Here is a 24,989-nt window from a genome sequence, read left to right on the forward strand (position 1 = left end):
TAGGACTGCCTTTGCTGCATCCCAGAGGGTTTGGGCTGTCATGTTTTCATGTTCATTTATTTCCATATATTTTAAAATTTCTTCTTTAATTTCCTGGTTGGCCCATTCATTCTTTAGTAGGATGTTCTTTCACCTCCATGTATTTGGGGGCTTTCCAGTTTTTTTCTTGTGGTTGATTTCAAGCTTTATAGTGTTGTGATCTGAAAATATGCATGGTATAATCTCAGTCCTTTTATATTTGTTGAGGGCTGTTTTGTGACCCAGTATGTGGTCTATTTTGGAGAATGTTCCATGTGCACTTGAGAAGAATGTGTATGCTGCTGCTTTAAGATTAAAAGTTCTGAATATATCTGTTAAGTCCACCTGGTCCAATGCGTCAGTCAGAGCTGTTGTTTCCTTATTGATTTTTTGCCTAGATGATCTGTTTATTGTTGTAAGCGGAACATTAAAGTCACCTACAATTTCAGTATTATTATCAATAAGTTTGCTTATGTTTGTGAATAATTGACTTGCATATTTAGCTGCTCTCATGTTGGGGGCATAAACATTTACAACTGTTAGCTGTTCTTGATGGATAGACCCCTTAATTATGACATAATGCCCTTTATCTCTTGTTAGTGTCTGTTTTAAAATCCAGTTTGTCTGATACAAGTATGGCTACTCTGGCTTTCTTTTGACATCCAGTAACATGATGATGGTTCTCCATCCCCTCACTTTCAATCTGCAGGTTTCCTCAGGTCTAAAATGAGTCTCTTGTAGGCAGCATATAGATGGATCTTGTTTTTTTATCCATTCTTATATCCTGTGTCTTTTGATTGCAGCATTTAGTCTGTTTACATTCAGTGTTTATTGAAAGATATGGATTCAGTGTCATTGTGTTATCTGTAGGTTTTGTGTTCATGGTGATGTCTCTTGTCCTTTGTAGTCTTTGTGGTTTTCCACTTAGAGTCCCCTTAGGATCTTCTGCAGGGCTGGTTTAGTGGTCATAAACTCCTTTAGTTTTTGTTTATCTGGAAAAGCCTTTATCTCTCCTATTCTGAACGTCAGCCTTGCTGGATAGAGGATTCTTGGCTGCATATTTTTCCTATTCAGCACACTGAAGATTTCCTGCCACTCCCTTCTGGCCTGCCAATTTTCAGTGGACAGGTCTGCTACTCCCCTTATGTGTCTACCCTTGTAGGTTAAGGCCCGTTTGTTCCTAGCTGCTTTCAGAATTCTCCCTTTATCTTTGTATTTTGTCAGTTTTACTATATGTCATGGTGTTGACCTGTTTTTGTTGATTTTGAAGGGAGTTCATTCTCTGTGCCTCTTGGGCTTGTATGCTGTTTCCTGCCTCCCCCACCCCCAAGATTAGGAAGTTCTCATCTATAATTTGTTCAAATAAACCTTCTGCCCCTTTCTTTCTCTCTTCTTCTGGAACTCCTGTGATAGGATATTGTTTTGTTTCACTGAATCACTTAGCTCTCTAATTGTCCCCTCATGGTCTAGTAATTTCCTTTCCCTCTTTTTTCAGCTTCATCATTTTCCATAATTTTATCTTCGATTTCACCTATTCTGTCCTCTGCCTCTTCCATCCTCATTGTCACTGTATCCAGTTTATTTTGCATCTCATTTATAGCATTCCATAATTCATTGTGACTATTTCTTAGGTCTTTGATCTCTACAGCAGTAGATTCTCTGCTGTCTTCTACACTCTTTTTGAGCCCAGCTTTTAGTCTATGACTATAATTCTAAATTCTTGTTCAGATAATTTGTTTATATCTGTTTTGTGCAAATCTCTGGCTGTGGTTTCTTCCTGAATATTCTTTTGGGGGGGAATTCTTCCGTTTCATCTTTTTGGCTAGGTTTCTTTCCTTTGTGTGTTTTTCTAGCTTGCTATGTGTCCTACACCTGCGAGTGCTACTATGTTAATAAGGGGCCACTTCAGGAAGTATTTTTGGAGCATGTTGCATGCATGGTTGTTGCATATTTGGCTGCTCTATCCCACTGCCTGTAGTGGTGGATTGTTTGGACCTTCAACCAGGTGTGCTTTGATTTGTTCGTTGAAGTAACCATATAAAACCATACATATATTTGGGTTCTTCCACGTTTGGAGCATAAATGTTTACCCTTGGTATATGTTCTTGGTGCTAGACCTCTTAATTATGATATAATGCCCTTCATCTCTTATTACAGTCTTTATTTTAAAACCTAGATTGTTGATATAAGTATGGCTATTCCAGCTTTCTTTTGGCGACCGTTAGCATGATAGATGGTTCTCTATCCCCTTACTTTCAATCTGAAGGTGCCTTTAGGTCTAAAGTGGGTCTCTTGTAAACAATATATAGATGGAATTTGTTTTCTTATCCATTCTGTTACCTTATCTCTTTTGATTGGAGCATTTAGTCCATTGACGTTTAGAGTGAGTACTGAAATATATGAATTTATTGACATTATGTTGCCTGTAGAATTGGGGTTTCTGGTGGTGTTCTCTGGTCTTTTCTAGTCTTTGTTGCTTTTGGCCTTTTGTTTTTTGTGGGTTTTTTTTTCATCTTTTCTCCCTTCAGAGAGTCCCCCTTAAAATTTCTTGTAGGGCTGGTTTAGTGGTCATGAACTTCTTTAATTTTTGTTTGTCTGAGAAACTTTTAATCTCTCCTTCTGTTTTGAATGACAGCCTTGCTGGATAAAGAATTCTTAATGCATATTTTTCTGATTCAGCACATTGAATATATCCTGCCACTCCTTTCTGGCCTGCCAAGTTTGTTGTGGATAGGTCTGCTGCAAGCCTGATGTGTCTTCCCTTGTAGGTTAAGGACTTTTTTTTTTCCCTTGCTGCTTTCATGATTCTTTCCTTGCCTGAGTATTTTGTGAATTTGACTATGATATGCCTTGTTGGTGGTCAGTTTTTGTTGAATCTTAGGGGAGTCCTCTGTGCTTCCTGGGTTTTGATGTCTGTGTCTTTCCCCAGATTAGGAAAGTTTTCCACTGTGATTTGCTCACATAAACCTTCTACCCCTTTCTTTCTCTCTTCCTCTTCTGGGACCCCTATGATTCTGATGTTGTTCCTTTTTAATGAGTCACTGATTTCTCTAATTCTTAAATCATGCTCTTTTGCCTTAGTTTCCCCTTTTTTTGTGCTTCAATGTTCTCCATAAGTTTGTCCTCTATATCACTGATTCTCTGTTCTGCTTCATCCATCCTTGCCACCATGGCATCTGTTCGAGATTATAGCTCAGTTATAGCATTTTTTATTTTATCCTGAATAGCTTTTACTTTTTTTTTTTTGTCTCCACAAAAGGGATTCTAATCTATTTTTTACCCCAGCTACTATTCATATTATTGTGGTTCTGAATTCTGGTTTACACATCTTGCTTGTATCTGTGTTAAGTCCCTGGCTGTCATTTCTTCCTGTTCTTTCTTTTGGGCTTAATTCCTTTGTTTTGTCATTTTGAAGGAAGAAAAGGAATTAATAAGGTAAAATGTTAAAATTAAAAAATTTAGGGGCGCCTGGGTGGCTCAGCCGGTTAAGCGTCTGACTTCGGCTCAGGTCATGATCTCCCGGTCCGTGGGTTCGAGCCCCTTGTCGGGCTCTGTGCTGACAGCTCAGAGCCTGGAGCCTGTTTCAGATTCTCTGTCTCCCTCTTTCTCTGACCTTCCCCTGTTCACACTCTGTCTCTCTCTGTCTCAAAAAATAAATGTTAAAAAAAAATTAAAAAATTTAAAACAACACAAAAAAATCAAAGGCTGCTAGATCTTAGGTGTCTTTTGGTCTGGTTGTTGAAAGTAGCTTGATAGGCTAGAGAAAAAAGGGAAAATAAGAAAAAAAAGAAAGAAAACATTTGAAAATTTGAAAAAATGAATACACCCACATAGAATAAAATGAAATTATGGAAGTAAAATCATATTTAAGAAATTCACAAAATAATAAAATAGTAAAAAATTAAAAATCTTTTTAATAAAAATGGAAAATGAAAGTAAATTTTTTCTCCTTCTGTATTCAAGAATAAGAAAAAGAAAAAATTGAATAGATGGACCAGCAAACAGACTGAAATATGATTGAAATTACATCAGTTTCCCCTAGAAGTCAAACTATGAAGTACGTTATAGTCCTTAAACTAAGCAGGCGGAGAGACTTGCGGTGTTTCTGAAGAGTGAGGTTGGCCCAGTTGGGCAGGGTTGAGTGTAATGGCTCCATTCTCCTCTAGATGGTGCTGCTTAGCTTACTGGGGTGGATTGTTGTAGAGGGTGTAGGCATGTATGCGCATGTGCAGGAGGGGTGAAAATGGTGTCACCCAGCTACCCAGTCTCTCCTACCAGAAATCTGTGCTTTCCCAACTGACAGTCTAGCACCCCTCTTTGTCTCTGGTTTCTGTCCACTCCCCACTTTTACACTATCCGTGACCAAGCCATCCCGCTGCCAGGTAGCACCTCCCTCCTGAGTTTTATCCTAGATGCAGCTGTGTTTCCCAACCCCTCACTTTGTGGCTCAGAATGGATCAAAGGGGGAGGGTCTCACTGAGTAATGGCCAGGTGCCCACCTGCCCCCAGGAACGTTCACAGGACCATGCTGCTGCTGATGCTCAGAGACCACAGTTGGGTGCCCCGCCCCAGAAAAAGTTCACATGATCGTGTAGCAGCAGCATTTCAGGAATCCCACACACATCTGGCACCAGGCTTCTCCCTTAATGTCCTTGTTCCAGCACCAATGAATATGGTTGTTCTCCAGGGTCTGCTGGGACCTTTGGCTGGGACCTCCACAGCCTCTACCAAATATCCTCCCAGCAGGGGAACTGCCTCTCCCCGTGTGGCCTGAGGACCCCTTGGACCTTGCTGTCTGCTCCTGGGGATTTGCCCTTTCCACCAGAGCACTGCTAGGTATTGAGCTGCAGAGTTTCAGACTCTGCACTGCCCCTGTTTATAGAGTCTTAATGGAATTTAAACCCTCTCCTTTCTCCTTTCTCCCTTTTTTGTCCAGTCCCTTGTGTGCTCTTTCTTTTCTCTCCAGCTGCTTTGCAGGGGGAGGCAGGGGGATGCTTTCCCGTATTCCCCCTGTCTCTGTTCTCTCTCCACAAGCAAAAAAGCTCCTTGCCGTCCCCGGCTTCTCTCTCCCCCCAGTTCACCTCTCCACACCATGTTTCTGCCAAGTTCTGTGGTTTAGGTTGTGCAGATTGTTGTGCTAATCCTCAAAACAGTTTTCTAGGGGTGCAAGATGGTTTAGTGTTGATACGGCTGCATTTCAGGATTGAGAGATGCAAAAAAAACCTTACATGCTGTTCTGCCATCTTCACCCCACCCCCTGCCTTTTAATTTTTTTTTTTTTTTAATTTCTGAGAGAGAGAGACAGAGCCTGAGTGGGGCACGGGTTGTGAGAGGGAGACACAGAACTTGAAGCAGACTCGTCTTTGCACTGTCAACACAGAGCCTGATGCGGGTTATGAACCCACCTACTGTGATGAGATCATGACCTGAGTTGAAGTCAGATGCTTAACCACCAAGTCACTCAGGTGCCTCCCAGCTAGTATTATTTAATCATGGTTCTAAATTTTAGTTTAGACATCATACTTCTATTTGTATTGATTAAATCCCTGGCTGTCATTTCTCCATGTTCTTTCTTGTAGGGTGAATTCCTCCTATTCATTTTGGAGGAAGAAAAAAATTAATAAAGTAAAGAGTTGAAATTAAAATATTAAAACAAAGCCAAATCAGGTAAAAGAATCTAGATTCTAGATGTGTTTCAGTCTGCTTGTTGAGAGAAGCTTGATAGAAAAGAGGAAAAGAAGAAAAGAAAAAAGTTTTAAAAAATTTAAAAATTAAAAAATTTTTAAATAATAAAATAGGACAAAATAAAATAAATATAAAAATTTGCTTCTCTGTAACCAAGAACGAAAAAGAAGAGAAAGAAAAAAATTAACATAAAAACAGAAGCAATGAAATCTAACCAATGAACAAGCAAACAAAATGAAACCCAAATGAAGCTAGCTCCAGTTTCCCTAGAACTGAAATTTTGTAGTACACAAAAGTCTGTATTTGTGTTGGTCTCCTAAGGAATGTGCCTGGATGGCACAGATGGGTGGGGTTTGGTTTAACAGTTCTGTTTTCCACTTGGTGCTGCTTAGCTCCCTGGGGTCAATTAGTATGGGTGTGCTAGAGGTGAAAATGTCTTTGCCCTGCTCTCTAGTCACCAGTTCAGGAATTTCGAGCTTTCACAGATGCACAATCAAGCACCCCTTCTTTGTCTCAGGTTTCCATCTGCTCCTTGTCTTTACCCTGTAATTGCCTAAGCTGTCTGCCTGCCAGGCGGTGCCTCCCTCCTGAGTTTTATCTCGAATGGGCCTGTGTTTCAAAACTACACACTTCAGAGATGAACCCCCACCCCCCCACCACCACATTTGGCTGGGACCTACACTGATTCTCTGGGGGAAGGTCTGACTGAGCAATGGCCAGGTACCAACTCGTCCCAGAAAATGTTCTCATGATCCTGCAGCAACAGAGGCTGACAGTTCATAGTAAATCACAACCCACAGATGGCACACAACAGGTTTTGCTGCACTTAGCTGGCATCTTTGTCCCAATATCCGGTAATGTGGCAGCCCTCCGAGGTCTGTTTGGACTTTTGCCTGCTGGGAGGCCGTATTGCTTTTACCAAATGCACTCAACCAGGGGAACCTCTTCTCCCTGTATGGCACAGGGAATTCTCAGACCTCACTGCCTGCTCCCAGGGATTTCACTCTGCTTCCTTGCTGGAATACCGCCAGGCACTGAGCTCTGAAACTTCAGACTCTGTGCTCCACTGTTTATAGAAACTGGAGGTGTTGAAACTCTCTCCTTTCTCCCCATCAATGATTTTGAGGAACAGGTTTCTTGTCCAGTCCCCTGTTAGTGTTTTCACTCTCTTTCTCTCCAGCTACTTTCAGGGGCAGTATTTTTATTGTGCGATCCTGATGTACTGCACTCTGTACTCTTTTCTCTTTCTCTGTCCTCTCTCTGAAAACAGCTCCCTACCCTCTGGAGCACCACAGCTTTTTTCCCCAGTTCACCTCTCCACACCATGTGCCTGCCAAGTTCTCTTGCTCAAATTATGCAGATTGTTGCATTAGTCCTCAGGTCAATTTCCTAGATGTTCAAAATGGTTTGATGTTGATCTAGCTGTGTTTCAGAGATGAGACAAGCTCAGGGTCCCCATTCTACTCTGCCCTGTGCTACTTCATTATTATTGTGTGGAAATGTAACATTTTCTGTATGTTGATTTTATATCCTACAACTTTACTGAACTCATGTACTCTGATAGTTAGGTTTTTCTATATATGGTATCATGTCATTTGCAAATAGTGACAGTTTTACTTCTTCCTTACCAATTTGTATACCTCTTATTTCTTTTTCTTGTCTAAATGCTGTGGCTAGGTCTTCCAGTAGTTGTTGAATAAAGGTGCCTTGTTCCTGATCTTAGGTGAAAAGCTCTCAGTTTTTCACCATTCAGTATGTTAGATGTGGGTTTGTCACATATGGCATTTATTATATTGAGGTATGTTCCCTCTGTACCCACTTCGTTGACATTGGGGTGAATTCCTCCATCTTGTCATATTGTCAAGGTAAAAAAAAAAAAAAGGTACCTAGATTCTAGGTGTGTTTTAGTCTGCTTGTTAAAAAAAGGCAAGTCTAAAAAAACCCACAATTTTAAAATATTTAAAAATCGCCTTTTCTGATTCCCAAGGGACAAAACAAACAAAACAAAAAAAGAAGAGAAGCTAGATCTATTTCCCCTAGAGCTGAAGCTTTGCAGCACTCTATGGTCTGTTTGGTGTGTGGGAATGGTTTGTGCTGGTCGTCTGGTTGTGGGCCTGCTATGCTGATTCTCAGGCAGTCTTGCTCTAGTGGAGATGGCCCCTGTAGGGTGCAGGTGGCCTCAGTGTCCACTTGGTGGTGGTCTTTTGCTCATTGAAGTAGGTCAGTGCTGTTGGGCTGGGTGAAAATGTCCTCGCCCTGTTCTCATGACCCAGAAGCAGAAAGCTGGTGCCCACCACTCTTCAGAAAGCCCTCACAGAAGAGCAAACAATCACCTCTCTTATTTCCCCAGCTTCTGCCAAATCCCTGCCTTCACCCTGCATTGGTCAGAGCTGTCTGCCTGCAAGACTGCACACCACTTCTGTGTTTCACCCCACTCCTGTCTTTTAGCTCAGATTCACAGCAGGGTTTCACTCCATATTTTAGAAATCTGTGCAGCATGGACCCACACTAATTCTGTGGGGGAGTGCCTTGCTGAGCTATGGCTGGCACTGGCTTCTCCCAGAAATCGGTTATGTTACCATGCAGCAGCTCAGAATTTATGGTAAAGCACAGCAGAAAGTCAGCACCAAGGCTTGTTGCTCTCAGCCAGCATTCCTGTTCCTATGTTAATGAATGGGGCAGCTCATTGGTGCCTGCTAGGTCTTTTGCCTCTGGAAATGCCTCTCCCAAATGCACTCCACACAGGGGAACAGCTTCCCCGTGCAACCCAGGGGACCTTCAGAACACGCTGTCTGCTCCCAGGTCTCCCCTCTCCTTCCCCATGGGAGTATGGGAGCACCACCAAGCCTGCCAGGCATGATCTTGGTGATGGCATGGATCTCCAAAACTTCAGACGGCATTCAGCTGTTTATAAAAACTTGTGGCTGTCCGCCCGTCTCATTTCCCCATTTAGTGGTTTTGGGGAAGAGTTTTTCTTATGCAATTACATGCTCGCACTTTCTCTCTCTCTCTCTCTCTCTCTCTCTCTCTCTCTCTCTCTCTCCTATCTTCATGATCAGGGCTCCCTTTATCCCAGTACCTGCAGCTTTTCTCTCCCCTAAATAAAATTTCTGTAGCTCCTATCTTCCATGATGTGGCAGTTTTTTCACCTCTAATTGTGCATTTTTGCTATCTTAATCCTTATCGACTTCTTGGGTGTTCAGAATCATTTGGTATTTATCTAGCTGTGTTTGAGAGATGAGGCAAACTTATGGTCTCCCTACTCTGCCATCTTAACTCCTCTCATTGATAATGATTTATTGCTTAGATATCTAAGTTTTCCAAATATTTCTCTTACTATGGTAGATATATGGTTTGCAACTGTCAGAGCCATTAATAGAGACTGCAGTGATATACACTACTTACAATCGTGTTAAAGCCTTTGTTTCCATGTAAAATGCTTTGCTTAATTGCACAGTAGATAATAACTATCTTTTTCTCTTGAGAGAGAATGCATGCATGTGCACGCAGTTTGGGGAGGGGCAGAAGATGAGGGAGAAAGAATTTTTTTAAGTTTATTCCTTTTTGAGTGGGGTTAGGGACCAAATGAGAGGGAGAGAGAGGATCCCAAGCAGGCTCCATGCTGATCGCATGGAGCCTGATGTGCGGCTCTATCCCATGAACTGTGAGATCATAACCTGAGCTGAAATCAAGAGTTGGATGCTCAACCAAGTGAGCCACTCAGGCTCCCCGGAGAGGGAGAATCTTCAGTAGGCTCCATGCCCAACGCAGAGCCTGATGTGGGACTTGGTTGATTTCAGGACTGTGAGATCGTGACCTATACCAAAATCAAGAGCTGGACGCCTGATTGAGTCACCCAGGCACCCAGATAATACTAACATCTGATTGTTCTTTTTGAATGTTTGTTCCTTTTATCAACACTGTAAATATTATTATAGGAATTTTACTATTTCAAAGACTTTACTGTGTGAAGCTAATTTATAGCATTCTTCAAACATTATTTATTTACTTGTTTGTTTGTTTATTTATAATGTTTATTTTTTGAGAGGGAGAGAGACACAGAGTGTGAGTGGGGGAAGGACAGAGGCAGAAGGAGACACAGAATCTGAAGCAGGCTCCAGGCTCTGAGCTGTCAGCACAGAGGCTGACGTGGGGTTTGAACCCACAAACCATGAGATCATAACCTGAGCCAAAGTCGGATGCTTAACCGACTGAGCCACCCAGGTGCCCCCAAACCTTTTTTTAGTATTGCTAATGATTTTCGTTGAATTTTGAGCACTGACAGAATGTGCTTAGCACTTTAAACTTTCATACAGCTTTTGAACATGATTTGCATCTAATATCGTTGACGCAGAATGAACAAACATTTTAGAATGTCTCCAGACCAGTGCGGGGTGGGGGGGGTGCCTGAGAAGTAATCAAATACAGGGACATAAGATATACAGTCTGGGAAGAATGGGGCCCATGCGCTGAGGACAGCCACCCCACCCTGAGTCCCCTGGGCAGTGCCATGTCACACACTCTTCTTAGGCCCACCCTGGGTGAAAGTACTCTCAGGAGACCACAGGGCTCTGGGTTTGTGGATTAGTACCTATAAATATTTATCTAGAAATATTTAGTTATAGGCTTCATTAGAGGGTAGAGAGTCTTTGAAAAAGGCTCTTACTTTGGGGGAAAATGTCAGAATGGGTTCCCACCCCCTTGTTGTGGGCCCTGGTCTCACCAGTGTTGGCTCCTTCTACCCCCAGATAGGGAACACTCCCTGTCTGACCCTGGTAGGAGACATAAACCATGAGGAGTTATGGCATCTTGGTCTTTGGAGTACATGCTTTTTAAGAAGCCCTTGCCTTAGCCCTCCCTGTTTTGTCTTCTCTACCCTCCCAGAATACATGTGATCCACCCCCTCCCCCAAACTGCAACATCACCCTGAGGTGCTCTGTGCCCTGGGCTTCTGCCCTGCAAATATCACTCTGACCTGGAAGTGTGCCGGGGAGCACCAGACCCAAGACAGAGAGCTTGTGGAGACCAGGCCGAAGGGGATGGAACCATCCAGAAGTGGTGGCCATTGTGTTGCTTTCTTGAGATGAGCAGAGATACACATGCCATGTGCAGCATGAGGGGCTGCCTGAGCCCATCACCATGAGATAGGGTAAGGAAGGAGATTAGGAGTGGAGCCACATATCAGGGTAACAGGAGCCCTTCTAGAGGCTTTCAGCAGAGGCAGGGCACAGAGACACCCCTCACTTTTCCTTTCCTCCTCAGATCCATCTTCCCAGCCCACCATGCTCATTAAGCAGCATCTGCTGACTGGGTTCTCCTTGGTGCTCTCGTCGTTGGGATTGTTTGAACAGCAGTTTAGATTGTTGGAAGTATAGTTGCTAGAGGCATGCTCTAGAACAACAAGAACTCTTTGGGGAAGAGGTCTAGGTTTCTTCATTCCGATCTAGAACTCTCTAACCCCAGGATGCATTGGAAACTCCTGTTCCTATTAATTCTGAAGGAAATATGGAGACATCCTTCTGTGAAGCAAAACCTGGGGGGGGGGGGGGGGCGGGGGGGGGGCCTCAGGGCTGGTGGGAGGGCAGCTAGAAGAAGGTGGGAGGCTGGAGACTGCTGGACCCCCAAAGCCCCAAAACCAGGTGGGTAATGCATGTGGTTGCCTCTGCATTCCAGGATTTCGATCTAACTTCATATCTCCTGCTCCTTCATTTAGGAGGGTTCCAGAGCAGACATGGATGAGATCCAGAAAGTACCTGAGTTCCTGGGAAGTAGGTCTCTTTCTGGTGGGATGAAAATTCCCATGTCCTTCTCACTCAAGATCCTAAATATTTTAAAAAGATGAAGTGGGAGTGAACCTGGCCCTAATTGAATTGGCAAATGTGAAGGGAGGGTGTTATGTGTGTGTGTGTGTGTGTGTGTGTGTGTGTGTGTGTGTGTGTGTGTCTGTTTGGGTGGGTTCACAATCCCGTTGAAATGTGTATGGGTATTTGTGTGGAGGTTTGTATAGATGTGTGTGAGCATATACAAGCATGTACGTGTGTTTGTATGTATATGTGTACCTGTGTGTGTTTGAGCATTGCTCTGATGTCGTAGACTCTAAGTCTAAAGTTCTCTTTAAGAGCAGACACAGAATTAAAAAGAGAGATGGCTAATGTCCAGGAAAAAGACAAGAGCCCCGAATAAGGGTCCTTGCCCCGTATTTATTCAGATCAGAAGGCTTGCAAACGTGATGGGCATGCACAAAGAGACAAAATAAACTAGGAACATTAACTTGTGGATGTGAGGGAGGGAAAGGGGATTTTGAAGATATACAGTGTTTGGGGTTTGGGTCAATATAAAACAAATTCCAGGCGCCGGGCAGATGGGTAGATGGTTGTTAAGAGCAGACAGGAGGTGCCATTCCTATTTATCTTTGCCAGCCTAGGGGATGAGACAGACAGGGGGAATAACCTCAGGGTTGACAAGACTCCTATTCTTTTGTTAACCATCTCTGCTCTGGGCTGCTTTGCCTGCAGCTCTGTGGTCCAAAGTCCAGTTCACCAATTTACCTGCCCTGGCCCTATTTTCCTATGAAAGCAGCTTTCTGCTGTAGTACTAAACTTGGGGTGCTTTCACCCTGAATATCTAATCTTGTTATTCCTATGTATTGGGCACCTTTGTGCTGATTCTATTTCAGGACTTGCCTCTATTTTGGGGGGTTCAGCACCCCCTCCCTATTTTGGGGTGCCTTTGCACCTCCCTATTCTTGGCACCTTTGTGCCTCCCTATTCTTGGAGTGCCAATCTGGTTACCCAAACTTGGGTGTGAGCATTTTATGACTTTGTGTTTCTTTGTGCTTTGTTAACCCATTGGTGTAGGCCCGGGGGAGTCCTAAGCTTATCCCCCACACTCTGAGAATTCTTCACACTCTTGTGTCCACCCTGGCCATTTCATGGTTGCCTTATCCCCACCCTATGGGTTAGAAGTGGCAGAACAGCTTTCCATCTGCAGCACATGAGAGGGGCTCAGGGTGATGAGTGATGGGGAGAACTGGTACTTGTCATAGTAGGAAGAAGAAAACAGGAGCTAAATTGGTGGGACTCTTACTTCCTGGGTTGTACTTAATAAAAGTGTCACACACTGTTTTAAGGGATGTCATGAATTGAATAATTTAAAACCTCCTAATAGCCCTACAAGATGGGGAAAGTTATCAACCCCATTTTATAGGCAAGGAAAGCGAGGGCACTCAGAGGTTGAGTGACTCAGTTGGCTGAGCCATGATTCTACAAAATGGTCAGGCTGCTAAGCCCAAGTGCTGTTTTTGTTTTTTTGTTTTTTGTTTTTGGCTTCTGCACACTGTTCATCCGGCTCATTAAGGGTCACCTTAACAGCCTTATTCTGTGGTTCTGCTAGCTTCTTCTCTAGCACTGAGTCTTATCGGGAGTATGTGTTTTTCACTGTACCTACTGATAAGTCCATGGGGTTTGAAGTGACAGGAGAGTTGGTTCTACATTAGCTGATGGAGTGTGTTTGCTGGAGGTGGCAGGAATGGAGGGTTACATCTAGGCTGTAGGCAATCAGTGGTGTCTGCATCTGAGCTGTGAGGTGTGCTGTCCACAATGCTGAGGGGGGAAGACCAGCCATGGGAGGGCAGAGTTTCTCCATCACTGTTTTATTCACAGATCGAAAGTACAGCCCTGTTTGAAAGTACAGCCCTCTGAGAGACACTGGCATGATCACTCATGTCCTTCCAATCCCTGCTGCCCTTAACTTCTCTGTTTCTAAGTGACTCTCTGGTAATACCTGCTCTCCAAGGTGAGAGGTGAGGCAAAGTCTAGCCTCACCCCTGCTCATGGCACTTCCTCCCACCCTGCCTACTGCTCCCTTCTGGGGCCTCCTCAATGGTGTGAGAGGAAAGAACTTGACGTTCATGTTGTAAAGAGAAAGGATGTCTGTCTTCAAGAAAGGGAAGAGCTACCTTAGGGGGAGAATGGAGTTATTCCTTGTGGGCTGGTGGGCTGGGGGCCTCAGTGTCTTGCTGGATGTAGGCGGGATGCTGACCTCAGTTTCTGTCTTTCCAACATAGCTGCTTGCCTCAGCAAAGTTTGCAAGTTGAGAAGACAGTAGAGAGTCAGCTGGCAAGCTGGAAGTCATGATCCAATTTTTAGATCCAGCATCACCACTGCCACATCTTATTGGTTAGAAGATGATTCCAGGTCTTGCCCACACAAATTGGGAGGAGATTCCACAAGGCCATGTGGACCAGGAGGTGGAGACCATTGGGCCTTATTATAATCTGTATGGGGATGTTCCAGGTGACAGATGACAGAAATGGAGGGTAGCACAGTCTCTGAACTGGATGTGTTCATACACGGGTTGCACAACCTTTTTTTTTTTTTTTTAATGTTTATTTATTTTTGACAGAGAGAGACAGAGCATGAGCGGGGAAGGGGCAGAGAGAGAGGGAGACACAGAATCTGAAGCAGGCTCCAGGCTCTCAGCTGTCAGCACAGAGCCTGATGCGGGGCTCGAACTCACAGACTGCGAGATCATGACCTGAGCTGAAGTCGGACACTCAACTGACTCAGCCACCCAGGCGCCCAGACTGCACAATCTTTGACCAAGATTATAACTCCAGGTTCCATGTTGGACAAGATGATCTGCAGAGCTGAGCTGTGTTATCAAAGCAAGGTCCTAGATACAAGATTCATACTGTGATTTGGAAAGGCCTGTCTCAACTTTGTTGCACCTGGCAGGTCGTCCTCTCTAATCATTTCCCCCTTCACTTTTCAGACCTTCTAAACCCTAGGAAAGCACCATCACTAAACTGAACCTTTTTTTTTTTCCTTTCCTGTGTTATGCTGCCAGAGAAATCCTCGTCTCCCACTATTTCTTCCACCCTACCTCATGTGGGATCCCACAAAGTCACTTCTTGTGATTCTATTTTGTTCATTTCTTTCCCTTCATCCAGGTTATTTCTTCGTGATTTTCTCTTGTATTGGTGAGTCAGTTACATTAGGAAATTAGTATTCTCTAAGTAAACCTTTCCACTAATTTTTGGGTCAAATGGGCAAAGATTCTCTTTCCAAATGTCAGCTCTGTCCTACACAGGGATAAGCCATGGTAGGAGGGTTCCTAGAAAGTCAGGTATTGCCACAGAAGCTCATCAGCAGGAGACATTTAGGTCACAAAGGTATGTACCTACATCTTCTTTATGTCCCTAGCATGTGGCACAACACCTGGGCCACAGTAGGCACTCAATAAGCTTCTGTCTGGATTCTGTTTCCCCAGAACTTGTTATACTAGTTGCATTTACTAGGTTATTCACCCCAGTGTGAATTCCTTCATGTTTCTCTCACTGAGGCCTACCAGACTGCTAGACAGCTACTGCCTAATATGCCTAATACATTTCTGAAAAAAGTGGGACTATCTTTGGTAATTCAAAATTTATTTCATTTGACTGATACATGCACAACGTTTGAAAACTTTATGTAACATAAAAGAGTATATAGAGTGAGCAGTAAATTTCCTCCTCCATGCCATCCATAATTCTTTTTTTTTTTTTTAATTTTTTTTTTCAACGTTTATTTATTTTTGGGACAGAGAGAGACAGAGCATGAACAGGGGAGGGGCAGAGAGAGAGAGGGAGACACAGAATCGGAAACAGGCTCCAGGCTCTGAGCCATCAGCCCAGAGCCCGGCGCGGGGCTCGAACTCACGGACCGCGAGATCGTGACCTGGCTGAAGTCGGACGCTTAACCGACTGCGCCACCCAGGCGCCCCCATCCATAATTCTAATTCTCTCCCTAGACATAACGGTTGTTACCAGTTTCCACAGTTACATAGAGAGAAATTCCATTTTAGCACGTGGTATTTTACCAAATATACCATCTGCATCATTTCTCAATTACCAATATATTCTGAGACTGCCCCACTGTTAGCATACAAATCTGGTTGAAGATTTGCTATTGATATTAAGATACTGATAATGACAATTCTGTCATTTGTGATTTAAAAAAAATTTTAAGTAAAGCAGAAATGATCCTTATTCCATAGGGATAGAATTTCAGAGGAGTACAGGGTCACTCAGATTAAAAATAGATTTCATTCACTTTCCTCCCATGAGGTGACTTTTGTCTGTGTGACTATTTTCTGGCATTATGGTGAAGCAGAATGAGGTAGTACGTGTTGCCCTTAAAGGAGAGAAACATCCTTTTTCTGCTTGCCCTGTTCATGGACCATGGACATGGTCTTAAGTATCCTGGCTCATGCTAATAAGGGCAGCTCACCACTATGAGGGAGGAGGACTTCCAGGAGCGGGTGGCCATGGTGGTCTGTTCTGCAGATTAGCAGAGAGTTTTATACAGGGTGCACCAGGGTGGGCAAGAATAGGAAATCGGTCCCATATGACAAGAATAGGGCGGAAAAATTAAAGACAGGGGTAGAGATGCCCAGTCCCATCTCTGCTGGAACAGAAAAGCAGATCAGTTTGGGGAGAGGTCCCCCACTGATGGATAGCAGTGGGACAATTTTCCCACCTCTTCACATTATGCTAATAGGAACACAGACACATTCAGACATTTTTAGCAGATAGAAATGTCCAGGGCTCTTGATGTCAAAAAGGTGGAAGTGTGAGCAAATCTTGCATCACTCAGTCCCCTACAAGGCAGCTGGCTCACACTGTGAAAGAAAATAATGAACAAATTCAGGTCAATCATGTAAGTGTTTATATCTCAACAGCCCATCACTTGCTTATAATGTCCCACTCAAAGAATCCTCGTAACCCACTCATGTCCTCTCTGCCCCAACCCCTCCCCATTTCAGGCCCTCCGGGGTCTCACCTTTAGGAGTTCTGAGAGACACACCAGAGCTCTGGGCACTGTTACTATTTGGCATAAAAAAAACACGATGTGGTCAGAACCCATAGGAGATTAAAGGAGGAGCTATGAGGTGGATTAGCTATCCCATGGGGTCCCATCTACACTACCCAAGGTCTCAAGGATCACTCCCTCCATACTCTTTGACTGTGACTAGCACCCTCCTTTTCCACCTGTGGGAAGAAAACATGTCAGAGACCAGGGAGAAGACTGGACCATGGTATCCAGAGGAATACCCTAGTCCTGTACCAAATCAAAGTTTCCAAAATTCTTACTGAAGAGTCACAGCTGTATTGGTAAGCATGAAAAAAGGATATATAGGAGCACTGGACCAACTGTCTTCCTGGAGGTCTGTCTACATCAGGGAATTTCCCTTGACCTTCAACTGCTGGGGATCAGGTCCCCAACGTCAGAATATAAAGGTGAAAAACGTCTTCATTTGCACAAGTCTAAAGAGTAATTGGCTACACAGTGAGGAAACACATCTCATTAACAAAGCAGGACAAACTTTAGTCTGGGGTTTGAAACCTCCCAGTGGGATAAGAAAACTCCGATTCCTCCCAACTCCTTTCTCTACCTGAATGCTTCTTTCTCCACATCACAGCTCCAACTGCCACAGCTACAGTGACCACAAGGAGAACCTGGCCAGCAACAATGCCCATGATGGGGATGGTGGGCTGAGGAGGCGGTTCATGGGAAGGGAAAGGAAGGTGAAGGGCCCAGACTTTAGGCTTGGGTCATGACCTCGCTGATGTTCTACAGAAGAGCTACTTTCTGTGAGAAGAGGCTCTGCCCCAAACCCTCCTTATTCCATCTCAAGGTGGTGGGCTTGGGCAGCCCCTTGTGCTGCACATGGCATGTGTACCTCTGCTCTTCTCTAGAAGGTACCACCACAACTGCCCACTTCTGAAGGTCCCATCTTCTGTAGGTCTGGTCTCCACAAGCTCTGTGTCCTGGGTGTGGGCCTCCCCATCACGCTGCCAAGTCAGGGTGATCTCTGCAGGATAGAAGCCCGGGGCCCAGCACCTCAGGGAGACCTCTTGGGATGGTGGGTCATATGTCTTTTGGGGGTTATGAGGAAGAAGAATCAGAAATCACACTTTGGGTTGCTTTCATATGACCATCCCGACAATGGAAAGGATAATTGGTTTGGAAGGAAAAGGCACAGGAGCCAGAGACCAGCCTAGACTTCAGGATGTGGAATTATGTAGAATCAGGGAGAGCGCCCAGGGTAGGAGTGTGCAGGTCTAAAATGGGGAACACTCTAATGGTCTTGTGACTGCAGTGGAGGGTCAGTAACTCAGAAAACACAGAGTCAGACTCCCGAAGATGTTCTCAGATGGAGAACAAGGCCTTGAGAGAAAAATCATGGTTCACAAGGTGGCTGCCCAGGTCAAAGGAACTGCTGGTGGGTAATTTCAGGGATGATCTCAATCTGCAACCCAGGAGACTGGGTTCCTCATCGCCCTCTAAGGGAGTCACTCCCTAGTAGGAATATGAATACACTGAGGCGGATCTCCCTCTTCCCACCAGTGGGAGGGGCGCTGTTCTGACACTGAGTCCATTTTCCCTTCCTCTGGAAAGCCAGCCGCAGTGGATGGGAGATCAGGGAGTCCTCGTGGTCCCTGTATCTGCTTCCAGCAGTGTCTTCTTCCCCATCTCCAGATACTTGAGGAACCACTCCATGCACGTGCCCTCCAGGTAGTACCTGTAGCGCTCCGCCTCACCGGCTGCCTCCCACTTGCAGCGGGTGATGTGCGGCGCGGTGTCCCGCCATGGTCCAGGAGCGCAGGTCCTGGTTCAGGGTGATGTAATCCGCGCGGTCGTGGGCCTCACGAAGGTAACGGCGGAGGCAGTGCCCATCAGGCCCCACGTCGCAGCCTATCATCCTTTGGAAGGTGTGAGACACTGGCCCCTCCCGGACCTGCAATCATTACAGCCTAAACTGAAAACCAAACCGAGTACAGTCCCCAGGGGCTCTTACCTATTCGCAGGACGGGGGTGGGGCGCAGACTCAGCGTGGCACTAGGACCCAGACACTCGGGGCGACCTTGGCGCGTCCGTAGGGACGGGGGGTCGTGACCTGGACCCGGGCCCAGGTCGCTCACCGGCCTTGCTCTGGCTGTAGTGGACACGCAATTCATTCAGCCTCACTTGAAGAGTTTGTGTGCGGGTCCTGAAGTTCTGCGTCTGCTGCTCCCACTACTCCGGCCCCTCCTGGTCCACCCACGGCAACCGCGGCTCCATCACCGAACTCGGGGTGTCGCTGTCGAACCGCACGAACTGCGTGTCGTCCACGTAGCCGACTTCCAAGTACCCAGGCTCCCCGCGGCCCGGCCGGGACACCGCGGTGTGGAAATACCTCAGGGAGTGGGAGCCTGTGGGCGCGGAGGGGCTGAGACCCCTCCCGACCCTCCTCTTGGCGTGGGGCCCGGGTCCTACGGGGTGGCGGCCGGGAGGGCACGGACGAGGGGGCTTGTGGGACGGAAGAGGGGCGGCAGGTTGGAGAAGAGTCGGGACCAAGGGGTGGGTGAGGCGGAGGTGAGAGCTCTGGGTCCGAGGCGGTGGAGCAGCCCTTCCGTCTAGCGGTCCCCTGCCTCCGCCCACGCTGAGGCGTTTTCTCTCCCGACCCCGCACTCATCCGTCCTGGTCTCAGGGCCAGGGTCCCCGACAGCAGCAGGAGGAGGGGTCCGGGACGCAAGACTGACATCTCATGTTTTGCTGAGAAGCTAAGTCGCCGCCCTTCCAGTGATTACACTATAACCCAGAACCATGGTGTCGCTGATTGGCTTCCCTAGAAACCCTACACACAACGGGAGAGCGAACTGGGGCCGAATCATGAGTATCCCGGCAGAAGGACCTGACACAGGTTGTGACAGGGAGAAGTGAAACCAGGGGGGATAGGGACTCCCCAACACTGGGCTTCCCCGCCCCCGACACCGCCCTGGGGCCTGAGACCCTGAGAGACAGGCCTAGGGATTTGGGACTTTGTCCTGACACCTTTTCCCCAGTATGGGAGTGCTCTGGTCACATTGTCTCCTTGCTGAGGCAGTGATTCTCAGACATTTTATTTTCAGGATATCTATACAGTCTTACAAATTGTCTTACAAATTAGTAAGTATAATTTTGTGTATGTGGGTTATATCTATCAGTGTTTACCATAGTAGGAATAAAACAGGTTTTAAAAAATTTTTATGAACTCATTTTGAATGATATTAATAAGCCATTGCATGTTAAGTAAATAATTATTTTTATGAAAAAAAGCTACATCTCAAAATAAACAGGGTAGTGAAAAGATTGGATCTTTGTATTTTTGCAAGTTTTTTTTTTTTTTTTTTTTTTTTTTTTTTTTTTTTTTTTTGTCTATCACATTAGAAGACTGCGGGATGTTCGTATTTGCTTCTGCATTTAATCTATTATTTTTGTTGAAGTATACGAAGAAATATACAGCCTTGCACAAATATGTAGGAGTAGTATTTTAATACCTTTTCCGATAACTGTGGGTATCCATCTTTGATAATAAAAGTACACAAGTCATACTTTCTCAAAGGTTATTTGCAGAGTGGAATCTGAAACAGTATCCGTGAGTATTTCTTATTCTGTTACATTCAAATCTATAGGCTTATCTTGCACATTGTCTGGATCTTGTAGTAATTCATGATTTTTATTTATTTTATTATTTCAATGTAAATGTTTTTATTTTATTTACTTATTTTTTAAATGTCTGTTTTTGAGAGAGAGAGAGAGAGACAGAGACAGAGACAGAGAGAGACAGAGAGAAGCAGAGGAGCAGAGAGAGGGAGACAGGACCCGAAGTGGTCTTTGTGCTGATGGCAGATGTGCCCAATGTGGGGTTCCAACTCTCGAGATCATGACCTGAGCCAGAGGCTTAACTGACTGAACCACCCAGGCTCTCCTAATTCATGATTTTTAAAGAAAGGCTTTGTGGGGCGCCTGGGTGGCTCAGTCGGTTGAGCGTCCGACTTCAGCTCAGGTCACGATCTCGCGGTTCGTGAGTTCGAGCCCCACGTCAGGCTCTGGGCTGATGGCTCAGAACCTGGAGCCTGCTTCCGATTCTGTGTCTCCCTCTCTCTCTGACCCTCCCCCGTTCATGCTCTGTCTCTCTCTGTCTCAAAAATAAATAAACATTAAAAAAATTAAAAAAAAAAAGAAAGGCTTTGTTTCACTAAATTATATAGATCTTCCAGTATTGATTACACTGGAGTCAAATTATAAAAAAAAAATCACATTGGTCTTAATATTGCCATAGGTCCCAACAGAAAAGTTTGTCAGTACTGGGAAACTGTTCACCTTATTGGTGGTACACAGTTTTCCAAAATTCTGGTTTTGTCTAGAGAGCTGACATTTTATCAAGGCAATAAGTAACTGTCAGTTGTCATCTGTCAGTTAATTTTCTTGAAGGGACAGGCTCATGTTCATTTTTAAGAAACTTCCACCTACACAAGTCTAAATAATCCAAGTTTCTGTGGCATTCATTACTTCAAGTAAAAATGGCATTCCATACAAAAAGAGGCTATTTTGGTTCATACACATGACATTCCTTGAGAAACGGTATTTAGGAATGTAACAGAAATGATTTATGGGTATATCCCATGTTTTCATATATTTTTAAAATGTGGATTTGAAGATAATTTAGTAAAGATAATTTTTAATGCTTCAGCTAGAATGCTTATTTATTTTAGAGAGAGAGTGCAAGTTGGAGTGAGGGACAGAGGGAGGGAGGTGAGAGAGAGAGAGAGAGAGAGAGAGAGAGAGAGAGAGAATCTTAAGCAGTCTCCATGCCCAGCGTGGAGCCTGTCACTGAGCTCAATACCACCACCTGGGTTTATGACCTGAGCTGAAATCAAGAGTCAGATGCTCAAATGACTAAGCCAGGTGCCCTAGCTATAATGCTTCAAAGTGAGTGTAGTTTAAAAAATTATTTTCCAAATATAAGGAAGTGGGGGCAAAGAATAAGCACTATTGCAATTTGGACTTATAACCTCCTTTCTTGCTAAATTTTGGCTCAGTGAAAATGTCAACATAGCGAAAAAGCAAATAATATAAGTAATGTTATGAGAATAGTTTTAACATAATGGATGCCATGAAAGGGTGTCACTGACTTCAAAGGTTCCACGGACCACACTTTTGAGAACTGCTGTTCTGAACCATCTAAGGAGAGTCTCCCAGCTGGTCCCTGTCTTTGCCTCCTCTTCACTTAACAGAATCCATTTACTTGAGCTAGACTCCATGCATACCAAAACTGAGCTTAAAGCTTAGCCCCTGGGCTTATCTAAAGGAGAACTCACCCCCCCACCCCTGGAAATGTGATATCAGTGTTCCCAGTCTGGGAAGGGATATAGAGGGACTGGTGGTTCTCCTTTGTGACTGGGAACAATTTGTGCCTGAAAGTGTCAAACTCATACATAACCTAACTTTGGTTTTGTTTTACATGACATTAATATGTATTCATATCCCAGAAAGAAATCTGATGTAGTCAATAAGAGTAAAAACAGTGGACTTTTCATTTCACATGGGTCTTATGTACCCGACTTGAGGCACACAAATCTTGAAGAAGAGTACTATAGAATAAAACGTTATATAATGAAGGAATTTTTTAATCTGTGCTGTCCAATATGGTTGCCACAAGCTATATGTGGCTATTGAGTTCTTGAAATGTGACTAGTGTGTTAAGCAGTTCAATTCTTTTCTTTCTAGAATTTTTAAATTTAAATTCGAGTTAATTAACGTACAGTGTAATATTAGTTTCAGGTGTACAATATAGTGATTCAGTACTTCCATACAACACGTGGTGCTCATAATAAATGCACTCCTTAATTTCCATACCTGTAGTTTTGATTTGTATTTCACTGATGATTAGTGATGATGAGAATCTTTTCATCTTCTTTGGTAAATGTCTATTCATGTTTTCTGCCCATTTCTTAACTTGATTATTTGTTTTTGGGTGTTGAGTTTGATAAACATACATACATTTATTTATTTATTTATTTATTTATTTATTTATTTAATTTAAATCCAAGTTAGTTAACATATAGTGTAATAATGATTTCAGGTATAGAATTTAATGATTCATCACTTACATATAACACCCAGTGCTCATCTCAACAAGGTCCTCCTTAATGTCCCTTGCCCATTTAGCTCATCCCTCCACCCAACATTCTGCCAGAACAAGCCCTCAGTTTGTTCTCTGTATTTAACAGTTTCTTATGATAATGTTTTAAGGTTCTCTTGATAATTTTAGGCTTTCCTCCCTATCTGTTATTATCTTATTTTTGTTTCCTTCCCTTATGTTCATCTGTTTTGTATCTTAAATTCCACATATGAGTGAAATCACACATTTGTCTTTCTCTGACTGGCTTATTTCACTTAGCATAATACATTTTAGTTCTATCCACGTTGTTGCAAATGGCAAGATTTCATTCTTTTTGATGGCTGAATAATATTCGATTGTATATATATGCCACATCTTTATCCATTCATCAGTCGATGGAAATTTGGGCTCTTTCCATACTTTGGCTATTGTTGATAGTGTTGCTATAAAAATTGGGGTGCATGTGCCCCTTTGAATCAGCACACTTGTATCCTTTGGATAAATCCCAAATAGTGAAATTGTTGGGTCGCAGGGTAGTTCTATTTTTTTAATGTTTATTTATTTTTGAGATAGAGAGAGAGACAGAGCATGAGCAGGGGAGTGGCAGAGAGAGAGGGAGACACAGAATTGGAAGCAGGCTCCAGGCTCTGAGCTGTCAGCACAGAGCCCAATGTGGGGCTTGAACCCACGAACCATGAGATCGTGACCTGAGCCAAAGTCGGGCTCTCAACCGACTGAGCCACCCAGGTGCCCCGCGGGTAGTTCTATTTTTAATTGTTTGAGGAATCTCCATACTGTTTTCCAGAGTGGCTGCACCAGTTTGCATTCCCACCAGCAGTGCAAAAGAGATCCTCTTTCTCTGCATCCTTGCCAACATCTGTTGCTGCTTGATTTGTTAATGTTAGCCATTCTGACAGGTGTGTGTCATTGGGGTTTTGATTTGCATTTCCCTGATGAGTGATATTGAGCATTTTTTTTCATGTGTCTGTGAACCATCTGGATGTCTTCTTTGGAGAAGTATCTACTCATGTCTTTTGCCCATTTCTTCACTGATTATTTGTGTGTGTGTGTGTGTGTGTGTGTTGAGTTTGATAAGTTCTTTATAGATTTTGGATACTAACCCTTTATCTGATATGTCATTTGCAAATATCTTCTCCCATTCTTTTGGTGGCCTTTTAGTTTTGCTGATTGTTTCCTTCACTGTGCAGAAGCTTTTTCTCTCGATGAGGTCCCAATAGTTCATTTTTGCTTTTATTTCCTATGCCTCTGGAGATATTTCAAGTAAGAAGTTGCTGTGGCCGAGGTCAAAGAGGTTTTTTCCTGTTTTCTCCTCGAGGATTTTGATGGGTTCCTGTCTCACATTTAGATCTATAATCCATTCTGAGTTTATTTTTGTGTATAGTGTAAGACAGTGGCCCAGTTTCATTTTTCTGCACCTTGCTGTCCAGTTTTCCCAACAACATTTCCTGAAGACTGTCTTTTATGCATTGGATATTCTTTCCTGATTAGTCAAATTTAGTTGGCCATATGTTTGTGGGTCCACTTCTGGGTTCGCTATTCTGTTTCATTGATCAATATGTCTGTTTTTGTGCCCAGAACCATACTGACTTGATAACTACAACTTTGTGATACAGGTTAAAGATCGGGATTGTGATGCCTCCAGCTTTGGTTTTCTTTTTCAATCTTACTTTGGCTATTCGGGGTCATTTGTAGTTCCATACAAATTTAGGATTGTTTGTTCTAGCTCTGTGAAGAATTCTTATATTATTTTGATAGTGACTGCATTGAATATGTAGATTGCTTTGCATAGTGTTGACATTTTAACAGTATTTGTTTTTCCAATCCAGGAGCATGAAATGTTTTTCCATTTCTTTGTGTCTTCTTCAATTTCTTTCACAAACTTTCTATAGTTTTCAGCGTATAAATTTTTCACTTCTTTGGTTAGGTGTATTCCTAGGTATTTTATGGCTTGTGGCACAATTGTAAATGGAATCGATTCCTTGATTTCTCTTTCTGCTGCTTCGCTATTGGTGTATAGAAATGCAACCAATTTCTGTACATTGATTTTATATCTTGTGATGTTGCTGAATTCATGTATCAGTTCTAGCACTTTTTGGTGGAGTCTTTTGGGTTTTCCATACAGGGTATCATGTCATTTGCAAAGAGTGAAAGTTTAACTTTCTCCTTGCCGATTTGGATGCCTTTTATTCCTTTGTGCTGTCTGATTGCTGAAGCTAGGACTTCCAACACTATGTTGAATAACAGTGGTGAGAGTGGATATCATTTTCATGTTTCTGACCTTAGGGGGAAAGCTCTCA

At 43.8% G+C, this 24,989-nt stretch overlaps 1 protein-coding gene and 1 pseudogene across 1 annotated transcript in view; one reads left to right on the forward strand and one right to left on the reverse strand.

Moving 5' to 3' along the window:
• Positions 1 to 5,330, forward strand: part of LOC121023105 (uncharacterized) — a 17,185-nt gene extending 11,855 nt beyond the window's left edge. Inside the window, exon 4 of the mRNA XM_040464797.1 lies at positions 5,314 to 5,330. Within this exon, the coding sequence (XP_040320731.1) occupies positions 5,314 to 5,330 (17 nt within the window). The remainder of the gene's footprint in view (positions 1 to 5,313) is intronic.
• Positions 5,331 to 18,148: 12,818 nt separating this feature from the next.
• On the reverse strand, positions 18,149 to 18,703 carry LOC121023106 (class I histocompatibility antigen, Gogo-B*0102 alpha chain-like; annotated as a pseudogene).
• Positions 18,704 to 24,989: the final 6,286 nt, after the last annotated feature.

Source organism: Herpailurus yagouaroundi, unplaced genomic scaffold (assembly GCF_014898765.1).
Source record: "Herpailurus yagouaroundi ecotype Mexico unplaced genomic scaffold, PumYag 511, whole genome shotgun sequence".
Lineage (NCBI taxonomy): Eukaryota > Metazoa > Chordata > Mammalia > Carnivora > Felidae > Herpailurus > Herpailurus yagouaroundi.